The sequence below is a fragment of the Acomys russatus genome, chromosome 25, assembly GCF_903995435.1.
Source record: "Acomys russatus chromosome 25, mAcoRus1.1, whole genome shotgun sequence".
Taxonomy (NCBI): domain Eukaryota; kingdom Metazoa; phylum Chordata; class Mammalia; order Rodentia; family Muridae; genus Acomys; species Acomys russatus.
Genome location: NC_067161.1, coordinates 49405746 through 49420192, shown reverse-complemented (window position 1 = coordinate 49420192; position 14447 = coordinate 49405746). Strand labels below are relative to the sequence as shown.

The 14447-nt window shown below is 50.5% G+C and overlaps 2 protein-coding genes across 2 annotated transcripts; both read right to left on the bottom strand.

Annotated features, from left to right (window-relative positions):
* Rpl26 (ribosomal protein L26) lies at positions 1–3035 on the bottom strand. Its single transcript, XM_051167412.1, has 3 exons — positions 2863–3035; positions 1584–1724; positions 1–151 (listed from the first exon to the last, which is right to left on the bottom strand). Exons 1-3 carry the CDS (start codon positions 3028–3030, stop codon positions 23–25), a joined length of 438 nt encoding a protein of 145 aa, XP_051023369.1. The 5' UTR covers positions 3031–3035; the 3' UTR covers positions 1–22.
* An 8337-nt stretch (positions 3036–11372) lies between these two features.
* On the bottom strand, positions 11373–12731 carry Rnf222 (ring finger protein 222). Its single transcript, XM_051167829.1, has 2 exons — positions 12635–12731; positions 11373–12114 (listed from the first exon to the last, which is right to left on the bottom strand). The coding sequence occupies exon 2, from the start codon at positions 12086–12088 to the stop codon at positions 11453–11455; it is 636 nt and encodes a 211-aa protein (XP_051023786.1). The 5' UTR covers positions 12089–12114; positions 12635–12731; the 3' UTR covers positions 11373–11452.
* Positions 12732–14447: the final 1716 nt, after the last annotated feature.

Here is a 14447-nt window from a genome sequence, read left to right as displayed (position 1 = left end):
TGAGAGCTGGCGTGGGAGGCCCCTACTCCTGCATCTTCTCGATCGTTTCCTCCTTGTATTTGCCCTTCTCCTTTCCTACTTGTCGGGACTTGGCTTTCCTTTCCAGGATCTTCTTCCGGTCTTTGTCCAGCTTTAGCCTGGTGATGACCACCTGCAGAAAAAGAAACAGCCCTACACTGTAAGCAGCCACCAGGCCTAACTCAAGCCCCCACTCGCCATTTCCTGAGCACAGGGCGGTGGATGCCTAATCGTTATTTTCTTTTTTTAAAAAAATATTTATTTATGTAGTGTTCTGCCTTCATGTACTCCAGCACACCAGAAGAGGGCACCAGATCTCATTACAGATGGTTGTGAGCCACCATGTGGTGCTGGGAATATGAACTCAGGACCTTTGGAAGACCAGACAGTGTGCTTAACCTCTGAGCCATCTCTCCAGCCCCCTAATGGTTGCTTTCTAAAAGCTGACAAACGATGCTGTATTTTGGAGCAGACACTGAGAGATTATATAACCTAAGACAGGAGCAAGAGAAGCCACCCAAAGGCCAATCTGACCACAGGCTGCACTAAGGAGAGAAAGACCAGGTCACTGTATTTTTAACATTGAAAAATCGAGCTACTGGTGGGAGGCAAAAAACCGCCTTTGGAGCATGTTACAGAACTAATGTGGTCTTGTTGGACTGGAGAGGGCTCACAGACCTCCATGGGCACCAGACACACCAGAAGTACACAGGAGCAAATCACTAATACACATAAAAAACGAGAGAGGTGACATACCATGACTCTGTAACTATGTGGTAGAGGAGGGAAAAGAAATCACGGCACAATTTTAGCAGGTAGGTCTTCTGGCCCTGGCTGTCCTGGAACTCACTCTGTACACCAGGTTGGCCTTGACGTCAGAAACCTGCCTGCCTCTTGGCCTTCTACAGCTTGACACGTACATTTTTAGCACTAACATCTGACGTAAAACCCTTAAGCAGCCACTGTGTATATTAAACAATCCATTCACAAATTTGGGAAATTGACGTGAGTGTCCAGGATAGGTTGGGGTGCTCTGTTCTGGCTTACAACCACAGCTTTGCCTTAAACCCACTTCATTAGGGTGTCATAAACAGGCCAGCTGCTCACTCAATTATACTCAACAGGATCGAAGCTCTACCATCTCATGACCACCCAGGCTTCTTGAGAAGTAAAAAAAATGCTAATCACACAAGCTGTGAAAAAAAGCAGTGACTAAGAACACATATTTCAGCTGGTCTCAATGACCTCCAGTTTGAAAACTACAGCATTCAGGCTGGAGAGATGGCTCAGAGGTTAAGAGCACTGTCTGCTCTTCCAGAGGTCCTGAGTTCAATTCCCAGCAACCACATGGTGGCTCACAACCATCTATGTGATCTGAGGCTCTCTTCTGGCCTGCAGGAGTACATGTAGGCAGAGCACTGTATCTGTTACAAATAAATCTTTGAAACAAACAAACCCACAGCATCCTTAGGACACATTTCTGGCACGGGGCCACTCCCAGGGTGTCCTGCAGATAGGTACCACACTGTCAAACAGGCGCCGTGGTTACTTCTCTCAATACCCACCTTGCTGGGGTGGATGCCCACGTGGACAGTTGTGCCGTTAGCCTTTTCTCGCTGCACTCGTTCAATGTAGATGACGTATTTTTTCCTGTATACCTGGACCACTTTGCCAATCTGCTGGCCTTTGTAGTGTCCTCGGACAACCTGAATGCAATAAAGACAATGTAATCAAGGACAAGGACTAACACTGACCAGAACATCTGAACCATGCACACCCCACTTACTCTTAACCAATCCATATGTGCTCCTTTTCGGGTAGGGGTGAACTAGGACTTGTACAGAAAAGGCAAACCCCATGAACAGCGGGCTAAGATTCTAACTGTAATTAAACCTTTTAGTCTTGAAAGACAGTTAACAAACCATGCCATCTGGCTATAGCAAAGGCGGGCTTGTTAAAAGGCAAGAGGAGCAGGGAGTGGTGGTACACGCCTGTAATCCCAGCACCGGGGAAGCAAAGGTCCAGCTTGGTCTACAAGCCAAGACTACACAGAGAAACCTTGTCTCGGAAAAGCAAAAAACAAAAGGTAAGAGACCATCAAGACTGTTCCCAGCCAGAGGCACAGAGACACCCTGACTCAAAAAACACTGTTCCCATCCTGATCCTGGGCGTTAGCTCCACTTTATTTTGAACGGGCATTGAACATATAAAACATTTCCAAAAAATTCTAAATTGCAGCCAGGCAGCGGTGGCGCACGCCTTTAATCCCAGCACTCAAGGAGGCAGAGACAGGCGGATCTCTTGGGAATTCAAGGCCAGCCTGGGCCACACAAACGTCACCCCAGGAAGAAAAGTGTAAGCTTTTATAGGGACTGCCAGAATTTACCAATCGCCAATTGCAAATGACACCGACAGAAACTTTCATCCCAAAAGAACCTTCCCAACTTATCAGAAAATAACAGAAGCCCCACACCTAGATTAAGACAGTGAGAGCTGAGGCGGGGCAGGGAAAGCAGCCCTTTCAAGCATCAGACGCAGGCACGATTAAATCAAAGACAGGGCTGGTAGTTCAGAATGACTCTTGCGTCCTTGTAAAGAATAGGTGAGGGCTGGAGAGTTGGCTCAGTGGTTAAGGGCACCGCCTGCTCTTCCAGAGGTCCTGAGTTCAACTCCCAGCAACCACATGGTGGCTCACAACCATCTATAGCGTGATCTGATGCCCTCTTCTGCCGATAAAGCACTCCTATGCAATAAATACAATAAACAAATCTTTAAAAAAAAAAGAATTGCTGAGTTCTCTCTCCTCCGACAACCGGGATGCTCTGTCCAGGCGAGGACACACACCTGCACCTCGTCGTCCTTCCGGATGGGCATGGACCGCACGTTGTACTTCTGCCTCAGCTCCTTGGAAAGGGGGGAAGACATGATCTTCCTCCGAATGTGAGAGGGGGCATTGAAATGGCGTTTGCGGTTCTTGCTCCGGTCAGAAGTCACGAAGGGGTTGAACTTCATTTCGGCTGTGGGGACAGGAGACCAAGCAGCCCTCAGGACCCCTCGATCGCTTCAGGTCTCAATCAGTCCCCCCAACAGCAGCGGCTGCCACGGGGGGGGTCGGATCTTAACCCCCCGCCACCGGGACGAAGCGAGCAGGCAACTCAGCTCTCCCCACATACAGGCCTGCGCGTCTGGGGGAGTCGGGCCTTTCTCCACCTTCGCCTAGAGGGGCTCGAGCCCGGGACCTCCAAACCCCCCCGGCAGGCGGGAGCGACGACGCGACTGCCAACCACCTACAGCCCACAGGCGGCCCCGCCGGCCTCCGAGTCCGCGGATCTGCCCCCCCCTCCATGGCCGCGGGCCCGGGCCAGCGGGAGACACTGGCCGAGCCCGGCATGGCTCCCCGGCTGACGTCGGGCCAACAAGGCAGCCCCGGGGCCCCGGGACACCGAGCCTCATCGCCCAGCCGAGGCACGGATGGCCGCGGATGACCGGCTACCACCCGCAGGACACTCACCGGCTGCGACCCAGCGATGGCCGCAAGAGGAAAGAGGTCTACGCGCGACTTCCGGTTCTGTAAGTTGACGAGAGGTCTCGCGAGAGTCTCGGAGCGAGCCGCGGGGGTGGGAGGGGCGCGGAGGTGGTTAGCGCGAGAAGAAACTAGGTACGGGAAGGCTGGCGTCATCTAGCGGTTTGGAGGGGGAACTGCGGGAGGTGCTGGTGGGTGGTGAAGACGCTAAGGTGGAATCCTCCCGGGGAGGCAGAGCCCGGGGAACGAGGAGGCCTGTTTAGGGACGGTACCCCGGGAAGCTGGGGGAGTGAGAGGACCCGGGGACCCCCCACTTTTCCACTCCTGGGCGTCGGGCGTCCCCTAGTCGGGAAAGCACAAGTCCTACTTTTAGCCGCCGAGTGGCTCTGGGACTTTGGCGAGATGGTTACCTCGGTTCCTGGGCACTCAGCTCCCCAAAGGCGTGGCCTTGGCAGAGGAGTTAGTCCTTATAATTAGCCCCAGCCGTCCGCCTCCACATCTGGGTAGGTTCTGACGGCTCTGGGTCCTTCTCTGAGATTGAGATCGTCCGCCACCTGGACGACGGAAATAGGTCTTGGCTCCCCGATACTGGCTCAAGATCATACTTAAAGAAACAGACGTGGGGAGGACTCTCAGTGCAGGGGAGGACTCTCAGTGCAGACTGGTATACCCTTTAAAGCCACAACTACAACACACTCGCGCCTGTTCTCAGTTCCGGATCTGATGGAGGCAGGGCAAGCGGGGTCGGCTTCCCTGCAGATGAATTCTGAGGCATCGGTTTCTGCTGAATGACAAATACAGGTGTCATAGTGACGGGAGACCCACACTTCTTCTACGCCCTTTACATTACTAACGTCTTGGTGCTGATGTGGATATATTGTCCTCAGTGTACAGGTTGGGTAACCGAGCCACAGAGCAGTGAGAGGAAGGGTGCAAGCAAACACAGGACCCACGACTTGCAGTGGAACCCAGGAAGCTGGCTCTTCAGACTCCGCTGGGAGCTCTATGGCTCGGTTTGTTGTAACCTACTGTTAAGTTAAAAGAGGGAGAAACCAACCTTTTGAGGGTTCAAATAGAGTCGTGTGTTTCCATGATTTTAAAAATCGTTGTAAAAAAAATAGCTGTGCTATCAACTATTCTGTAAAAGAAAGAGCCCCGATGTTACATGTAACTAAAAAATTGAAAGCTGGGGGTGCTTGGTGCACACCTTTAAACCAGCACTTGGGAGGCAGAAGAAAGTGAATGTCTGAGCTTGAGGCCAGCCTGGACTACAGAGAGAGTTCCAGAACAGTCAGATCTACACAGAGAAACCCTGTCTTCAAAAACAAAAACAAAAGAAAAAAGACGAAGAAAGGAAAAATTGAACAAACCTAAAGCAGTACTTTTCAGCAAGTGCTTATGGGGCACCCTTTATGGGCCAGCCTGGAACACTGGAGTGACAAAATGGATCATCCTTTATGGGCCAGCCTGGAACACTGAAGTGACAAAATAATTCCACGCGCATTCTTGCAGAAGTCATGGTCCAAGAGGGGAGACAGACATGGGAGTCTGCCAGCTCAGGATTACAGGAAACTTGAGCCACCTACCTTCCGCTTTGGGGCCAGGGAGATTTTGTCAGTGAGGTCACCTTTGACTGGGTTTTGGTTTGTTTGTTTTGAGACAGGGTTTCTCTGTGTAGCCTTGGCTGTCTTGGACTCACTTGGCAGGCCAGGCTGGCCATGAACTCTACCTCCCCTGGGGCTGGGATCACAGGCCTGTGCCACTGCGCCTGGCTTTGACTGGGTTTTGAAGAATGTTAAAATTAGCTCCATGAGGCAGCGGGATAGCTTGAGGGGAAGGATGGAGGTGAAAAGCAGAGGACGTTTCCCAGGAACTGGGTTCTATGGCTGAAGAATAAGACCTTCAGCGGGAAGGCCAGGGGCCGTGGGGTCGCAGGGCTGTAGGGAGCTGCCCACAGCTCTCACCTTCCTAACTTTCCTTCCTCCTTCCTCCTCACTAGCTGGCTTTCAGGAAGAGCTTTTTCAGTTTTCTCAACAATCCCTCCTCCTAGAAACTCCCTTATCACCTTTCTCTCTTCCCACTCCTCTTCCCGGGCTCCCATCACTCTCTGCGGCACCCTCCTCTCTAGGGCCTCCTTGCTTCCCTCAGCCAGCGGCTTCTGAATCATCAAAATGAAGCCCTAAGCTCAGGGTTTGGGCCGCACGGCCACTTTATACAGCAGGAGGATTCTTGTACAAACTGCCAGGAGTCTAGTTATGTGTCTGGCTCCTCCTCTTCCTTCTCTGTCTTCTTGCCTGACTGAAAAAGACCCTTTATTTATTTTGGTTTTGCAAGGCAGGATCTCTCTGTGTAGCCCTGCCTGTCTTGGATCTCGCTCTACAGACCAGGCTGGCCTCACACTCTCAGGGATCACCTGCCTCTGCCTCCCCAGTGCTGGGATGAAAGGTGTCCACCACCTGACAGAAAAAGATCTTTTAATTTTACCTCCTAGGATCATTTTGAAGCAGGTCTTTGTAAAGCTGAAATGATCAAAACAGGGATTTTATTTTTTTAAACCCCAGATTTCACACCTAAGTTGAACTAAACATGTGTTTCTAGACACCGAGGCTTCTTAGTAATTCATTTGTGTAGTCATGCATGCAGGTGTGCACCATACAAACTTTACTTTTTGTGTAGACCTTATCATGTCAAGATCCCCACTAAGTTCCCCGTCCAGTTGTGTGAGTTCCTCCCCTGAAGGAGCGAGCACTTTGCTCAGCAGGAGGCAACAAGGCAACAAGCATCCCCAGGAAGAAGATAGGATGCAGGGACCGGATGTGATGTATGTGGAACCAGAGCAACAGTCAGTTCACCAGAGGGGAAAAGGGGTGTGGGAAACTCTCCACAGGTCACCGTCTGGAAAGTCCAGCCAGGGAAATTAGTTCCAGAATCTCGCCAGATACTCAGCATCCTAAGCTTGCCTGGTGGGTCTAGCCTGGGCACTGTGTAGTGTTCCAGGCTCCCATGACAGTGGGAGAGGGCAGTGTCTGTGAGCGAGTGTGCGTGCGTGCGTATTCATGTGCAGACGCCTCTGAAGAAAGGAAAAGAAAAGCAGAAGACAAAGGGGTTTGTGGTTGTGTGATGAGGTCTCCCTCTGCAGCCCAGGACACTCTGAGCTCAGGAGCCTCCGGTGCCGCACACTGGGGTTCCAGGCTTGCCCACCACATCTGGTGTCTGTCTTCCTTCTGCTTATGTGTCTACTATCTGTCAAGTGTTTCCCAAGATAGTTGCTTAAATGATACAACTTCAGAAAAAATAAAGGGTAGTTAGAGAAAGGGGAATCAAAGCAAACACATTGACTGGCGGTGGTGACGCATGCCTTTAGTCCCAGCACTCGGGAGGCAGAGGCAGGTGGATATCTGTGAGTTTGAGGCCAGCCTAGTCTACAAAGAAAGTCCAGGACAGCCAAGGCTATACAGAAACTCTGTCAACAACAACAATAATGAAAAAAAAAAAAAAAAAAGCAAACCCATTGAATAGTGGGACCCGAAGAAATCCGCAAGAATTTAGGAACACCAACAAGATGAGACACCTTTTGTGCTCTGTGGTGCCTGCTATTCATAAGAGCTCACAGCCCTGCAGAGCCAGGAGCCCATGATCTGAGCTTGAAGCACAGAACCAGTGCTTTGGCAGTTCTCAAATACTTTTAAATTTTTTATTTGTAGTTTTAAAATTATTTATTTAAGTGGATAGGTGTTTTGCCTGTACACATATATGTCTATGTAATATGTGCATGCCTGGTGCCCGTGGAGACCAGAAGAGGGTGTCAGATGCACTGGGACTGGAGTTCCCAGCTGCTTGTGAGTTGCCTTGAGGGTGCTGGGAGTTGAGTCTGGGTCTTCTAGAAGAGGAGCCAGTGCTCTTAGCCACAGTGCCTTTTGTTGTTGTTTGTTTTTGGTTTTTGAGACAAGGTTTCTCTGTGTAGCCTTGGCTGTTCTGGACTCACTTTGTAGACCAGGCTGGCCTTGAACTCACAGTGATCCGCCTGCCTCTGCCTCCCGGGTGCTGGGATTAAAGGTGTGCACCACCACGCCTGGCATAAGGCATTTCTTAATTAGTGATCAATGGGGAAGGGCCCAGCCCATTGTGGGTGGTGCCATCCCTGAGCTGGTGGTCCTGGGCTCTATAAGAGAGCAGGCTGAGCAAGCCATGGGGAGCAAGCCAGTAAAAGCACCGCCTTCCATGGCTTCTGCACCGGCTCCTGCCTCCGGGTTCCTGCCCTGCTTGAGTTCTCTCCTGACTTGCTTTGGTGATGAACAACAAAGTGTAAGCTGAATACGCGCTTTTCTCCGCATTGCTTTTTGGTCATGGTGTTTGGTCACAGCAATGGAAGCCCCAACTATGAGGAGTAATAAGAGACACCTCTCCAGTCTCAAGTCTTCTTGGGGTGGGTTCCCATCTGGGCAAGAGGAGTACACGCTAAAATCATTTTCAGTGTTGACTACTTTTCAATTTCATTGTGTTTAGTTTTTCTTTCCTTTTGGTGCTGGAAATTGAGCCCAGGGTCTGCCTCCTGCTAAGCACTTTCTCCCAGCCTCTATTTGGAAATAAACATTTGCTTGACCTAAAAGCCCAAAACCACTGGACGTGGTGGCACGTGCCTTTAATCCCAGCACTGGGGAGGCAGAGGCAGGTGGATCGATGCTGTGAGTTTGAGGCCAGCCTGGTCTACAAAGTGAGTCCAGGACAGCCAAGGCTACACAGAGAAACCCTGTCTCAGAAAAAAAAAAAATCTAAACCCATAAAAGGCAAAGTGAAGTCTTCCATCAAATTTTCCTTCCTTTCCACAGTTAATCACAGGTTATTAGTTTTTGTCTACTCTCCCCAGGTAATGCACACATAAACAAACAAGAATATATTTATTTATTCCCCTTTCCACATAGACCACTGGGCTCAGCATCCCACGCTCTGTGCCTGGCTTTTCTCATCAGGCACTGAATATTTAGTTATTTTTGGGACCTCGGGCCCTGGACCTCAAGGTTAGTAATTAGTTGTCTGTTGATTATCATTTGAGGGTTTTCTGATCTTTTGTTATTACAAATACAACCATGATGATATAATACTGTGTGTCTGTCACCACCCATCTAGACAGCTGTACCCAGAAGACACAGTTCTAGAACACAAGTTTCTGGGCCAGCGTGGAAACTTCTAGAGATATGTGTCCAATTTAATTTGAAGGCTTTTACAAATATGCATTTCAAGCCGGGCGTAGTGGTGCACGCCTTTAATCCCAGCACTCGGAGGCAGAGGCAGGTGGACCTCGGTGAGTTCGAGGCCAGCCTGGTCTACAAAGGGAGTCCAGGACAGTCAAGGCTACACAGAGAAACTCTGCCTTGAAAAACAAAACAAAACAAATACAAATATGCATTTCTAGTTGGGTGTTTAGTCCCAGCACTCCAGAGGCAGAGGCGGGTGGATTGCTATGAATTTGAGGCCAGCCTGGTCTACAGAGTAAGTTCCAAGACAGCCAGGGCTACACAGAAAGACCTTCTCTTGGAAAAACAAAACAAAACCAAAACCCCAAACAAGACAAACCACCCCCAAAATGCAATCCCTGCAACAGTTCACTCGCCACCCCAGCACCAGTGGCAGACAGCAGGATTTAGGACGCTAAGTGGCAGTGATGCCAGCAGGGATTTGTTGTTGTTGTTGTGCTGTTTTGTTTCATTTTGTTTTTTTTTTTTTTTTTTTGTTTTTCGAGACAGGGTTTCTCTGTGTAGCCTTGGCCATCCTGGACTCACTTTGTAGACCAGGCTGGCCTCGAACTCACAGCGATCCGCCTGCTTCTGCCTCCCGAGTGCTGGGATTAAAGGCATGCGCCACCACGCCCGGCTCATTTTGTTTTTTTAAGACAGAGTTTCTCTGTGTTATCTTGGCTGTCCTAGATTCACTTTGTAGAGCAAGCTGGCCTCGAACTCACAGCGATCCGCCTGCCTCTGCCTCCCCAGTGCTGGGATTAAAGACATGTGCCACCTCGCCCAATGCCAGCAGTTTTGCTTTGGTTTCCCTCTACAAATGAGTCCCTGGGGTTTGGGGCTCTGTGTATTCAATCTAAAGAACCACGTTAAGTGTCTACATGCATTGCAAGGTCTCTGGACTCTGAGAAAAATATATACTTTTATTTTAAAAATGGCTTTCGACCTTTTTTTTTTTTTTTCGTTTTTAATGAAAGAAGTAGTTTCTACAAGTTGCAGCTGAACAATATGAAAACATCACAGGTGTTTCGGAGTGCCTCACCTCAGCAAACACAACAGGATCTGAAAGGCCTTGAATCAGCCCCCTCGAACCTCAGGCACCGATGAACGCAGCCTGGCCTAGGTGGACACAGACTCACGAGTCTGCCAAGTGAATGCTAACTTTTGTTTCTATAATAAATATCACCCATCGCCCACAACCTCCCTGCTCCCTCCACACACGCACAGCACCTGTGTTCTCTAGTCTTAAAAGGAGCATAAAGGAGCTGGTACTTTAAAGCAACCTTACTTTGTCAAAAGCATCCCCTGTGGGGTGAGGCTCTTCCCTGATGGTCCCAAGACGTCAACTCCTGCAGATAGCTGTAAAGTAGCTGAGAGCTCCAGAGTTCTTTTCCTTCCACACAGAAGGTGGACATTTGTGGAGAATGGTATAAGTTGGGGGTGGGCTCAGCTGCTGGCACACCCCTCCTATCTGTGACAGTAGCTGGAAGTCCCTGTTTACAGTCATTAGGGACTAGCTTCCCTGAAGACTTCCTCAAGAGAGATCCACTCTGAGGCTTTCCTGATAGGCTTCATCAGTGAGGTACCCAAGCACTCCAGCGCACAGCGCCTGGCCCTTGGCATTTGTTGAGACAGCAGTGTCACTGACAAGCACAGCTGTTTTCCTCCCCACCCTTCCTCACCCAGCTCAGCCCGAGAGAATCCACCTGGGGAACTGGCCCAGCTGGTGTGGCCTCTAATGAGTGGTTGGATCTTGAGGAGGTGGCCTTGGCAGGGAGCGAGGTAGGAGCCCCCCGGGGTTATTTTACTCACATAGTTCTCAGCTGACTGGTCTCACTTGTAGGGCGTCCCCCTCTACCTCTTCTATTTCACCCTTGAGAACCCCAAGACTCAAATTCCGGTCTGCTCCTTGGGCCTGGAGGTTTGCAGAGCCCTCTCATCCTGTGGCCATTCTGTCAGCCGTGGCCTCTTTCACAACAGTGTCTCCTGTTTGATCTTGATTATCCAGAAAAACCTTTTTCATTGTCCCCTGTGCGCCCCATCCTGGGCTACAGCCTCTGAGATCATCATCTTTCAAGATGGTGGGTTGGAGACAGGGACCGCTTAGCAGTGGACTGCTAAATATGCTGGAGTCAAGATGCTAGGAGGCTGGAGCTGGACCCTGTATCAACCTCTGTTTCTTCTGACGCCACCGGAGAGACTTCTCTGCCTTCCTTTGGGCTCCCACCTGGCAGGACACCAGCCAGCAGAGCTTCCTTGAGCCTGGGATGGCTTCCTGGCTACAAGTTGGTGTCCAGCAGGTAAGGTCTGTGACCCTATAGGAAGGCAATGGCTACCCAATCTTCTAGCTTGCTCAGTTCCCAGCCTAGAGAAGGGGTGTTTTGTTGGGGGTACTCATCTGGAGTCAGCTGCTCAGAGGATCTTCTGCCCCAACCTCTCCTCATGCTAAAACCCTCACTGACAAGGGGCGGAGACAAAGCCTTCACATTTCCAATCTAGCCTCACCCATGTCCTCTCTAGGCCTAGGACCTACCTCCCGGACCTACCTCCCTTTGGCGCTTGATCGTACCAGGTCTGCGCCGGGACCCCTGCTGCCCTCTCCCATGCCATGACAGGTGGAGCATGGAGCCCAGTTTAAAAGCTGAGCCTCACTCCCCTGTGCCCTGTATACTGCTACTCATGCCTGCTTCCTCACCAGCAGCACCCAGGGCAGGATGGCAGCGACCACAGCCACTACAGCGATGAGGGTGATGAGTAGGAGGGCCCGGGAGCGGCAGCAGAAGGAGCGGGTGGCGCTGGGAGCAGGGGATGCCTCCGATATCTCCGCTAGGCTGCGTCGGGGCAGCACACTGTCCTGGTCCCCCAGTGGCATCCCATGGCGACTGATGATGAAGATCTGTGACTCTCGGGGCAGGGTGGGCAGCAGGTCCAAGGGGAGCTGAGGCCCCTGACTTGGTGATTGTCTCCAGACCTGCTGGGAGACAGCCAGGGGGTTTGTGTGACCCCCACGGTCTGGTGAGGGCATGGCCGGCAGGCCCACAGGCACAGCCAGGGTCTGGGAGCTTTTGTCCAGCATGGAGGGCCAGCGGGAGCTCTTCTTGCTGAGGAAGGTGACATAGCGGCAGATGGGGCAGACGATAGTCCTCTGCACCTGTCCGTCCACCCGGGTAGAGAGCAGGTACTTGACCAAGCAATCATGACAGAACACGTGGCCGCAGCTCAGGGTCCGGCTGGCGCCCTCCAGATCCCGGAACTTCTCGTAGCACACGGGGCACTCGCTGCCCGAGCTGTCCTTGCTTTCCCCTTCTGACATGGCCCCTCAGAGACAGCAGGCCTTATCTGGGGATGGGAGAGGGAAGGGCTGTGAACACCTGGGAGTTTTTTCCTTCTTCCTCTCTCCTTTCCCGACTCCCACTCACGTTCTTTCTACCTGTTCTTTATCCTACCCTTCTGCTTTCTGGTTCTCTCCAGAGGCCTATCTGGATCAAACTAAGGCGTAGAGCAAACAGGAAGGAGATCCCAACCGTGCCAGGCTTGGGTAGGAAGTCAGGAAGAGGATGAGTACCTGAGGTACCTGAGGCCTCACCACAGCTATGACAAGCACTGTTGATGTCACCACCTCACCTCTTCCTGTTTCAGTGCTGGACCTGGCTCTCGGGGCAAACAGGAGCTAAGGAGTTAGCTGGCCAGACGCATAGGCAGCCCCAGGCAGTGTTAGTTTCGGTCTATACTGTACACACTACATGTACTATTCTTCAAACTTGAGCCCACGTCTCATGTCACCACTGCCAGGACTCTAACTATAGGGCATCAAAAAAATAAAATAAAATAAAATAAACAAACAAAGCTTGGAACTTACACATGCAAATGCCTGTCCGGCTCTGAGCAGTCACACGCCAGCCTTGTTCAGTCATTCTTCAGAGTCCCCTTATGTGGTGGCCCGAGGCTGTCAGAGAGTTCTGATTAACCTCAGTAAAAGTAGAGTTTCATTCTTGGAGGATGTGTCTAGTATTTTGGAAATGGGCAAAGTCACTGAGGTCTGAGTCTGGTGAGAAAATAAGTGAGTGGTCAGAGACATAATATTGTTTGAAATCAAAGCCATAGAGGCGCGTGACGTGCACAGTGGGTTTCAAACCGACTTGAGAGGTCATGGGGGACCAGGCAGTCCTCTCAGCAGGATTGCGGATGGCTTTGAAGGGAGCACCTGCTTTGAAGGGGCTGTGTGGCGAGTCCAAGTCTCTGCGCGTACACGTCTCCCCAGAAGCACAACTGTGTAGCCTAAATGTATCCAGAATAGCATTTTTGGGAAAAAAAAAAAAATCAAAATCCCTATTATTAACATATAGCACCATGAGTGACTGAGACCAGTGACCACTAGATCCACTGAGGACTGTCAGCCCCAAGTGCTGACAGGTGACACAGTAGGAAAAGGATTAGCTACCGGGAGGAAGAGACTCTATAAAGACCACAAATCTCTGGAACCTCTCCCACTCCCCTCTCTCTGTTTAGTAAAAAATCTCCTTTGTTGAGTTGAAAATGTCCTAACGTTGAAAAAAAAATTTTTTTTAAACCCTGTCTTGAAAAACCAAAAACCAAAAAACAACAAACCAAACCAAAAAAAGAAAAGAAAAAAAAAAAAAATTTAAAAAGGTGATGATGGGACAGCAGACCTTGGAAGCAGCCCAAAATCTCTGGGGAGGTTTCCTTAGTCTCTGAGGTGCTAATGTGGCCTCCAGGCTGGGCGATGAGGGCCGAGCACTCAGATAGCAGAACTGAGTTAAATATCTTATCTATGTATTATTATCTATTACAACCATTACTACTCCTTAGCTCTCTAAGCCCCAGTTTCTCTGTAGATGGAGCCAGAGCTGGGCACGGTGGGCCATGCCTTTTACATAGTGAGTTTCAGGACAGCTGGGGCTACATAGTGAGACCCTGCCTCAATGAAACAAAGCAAACAGGAAAGATGAGGCTGACGACTGTACTGCCTTCTCTGGGAACTGCTGGTGGAGTTGGTGAGAGAAGAGTGTGGCACACAGCAAGCGGCCAGCGACAAGGGGGGACATCATTGCTAAGACAGGGTAAATCCTTTCTTTTCTCCTGGAGGGGTCTTGAAGAGCCCTGTCAGGCATCTTGCCTACAGAGGCACACCCCTTGACAAAGGGCGGCTCTTCTCAAATTAGAATAACCAGGCAGGATGGCCACAGATTAGGTAAATGATGGGCAGCGGGTGAGTTAGGGCAGCTTCCACATTCCTGATTTCCTCATACACAGGCAAAACCTTAAGGTAATGGCCTTCTATCAGAGTGACAACCAACAGCCAAGCTGTGCCTCTGCACTGGGTAACTCCCCAAGAGATACAGTGGCCAGTTCCTTCCGTCCATCCATTCGTCCATCTGTCTATCCATCAGATGTCAACAACCATTTGCCATGTTCCTGCGATTTGCCAAATACTGAGAGGGACAAAAGTAGTCATGGAATCCTTTGTGAAACCTAATGGACATTTATGAGTTTTCTTTTTCTTTTTTCCTATTTCTTGGAGACAGGGTCTTGTGCAGGCCAGGCTGGCCTGGAACTGAGCTATCTAGCTAAGACTGACTTGAACACTGGTTTGTTCTGCCTCTGCTCACCACATGCTGTGATCACAGGCATGGACCACCATGCTTAGCTAG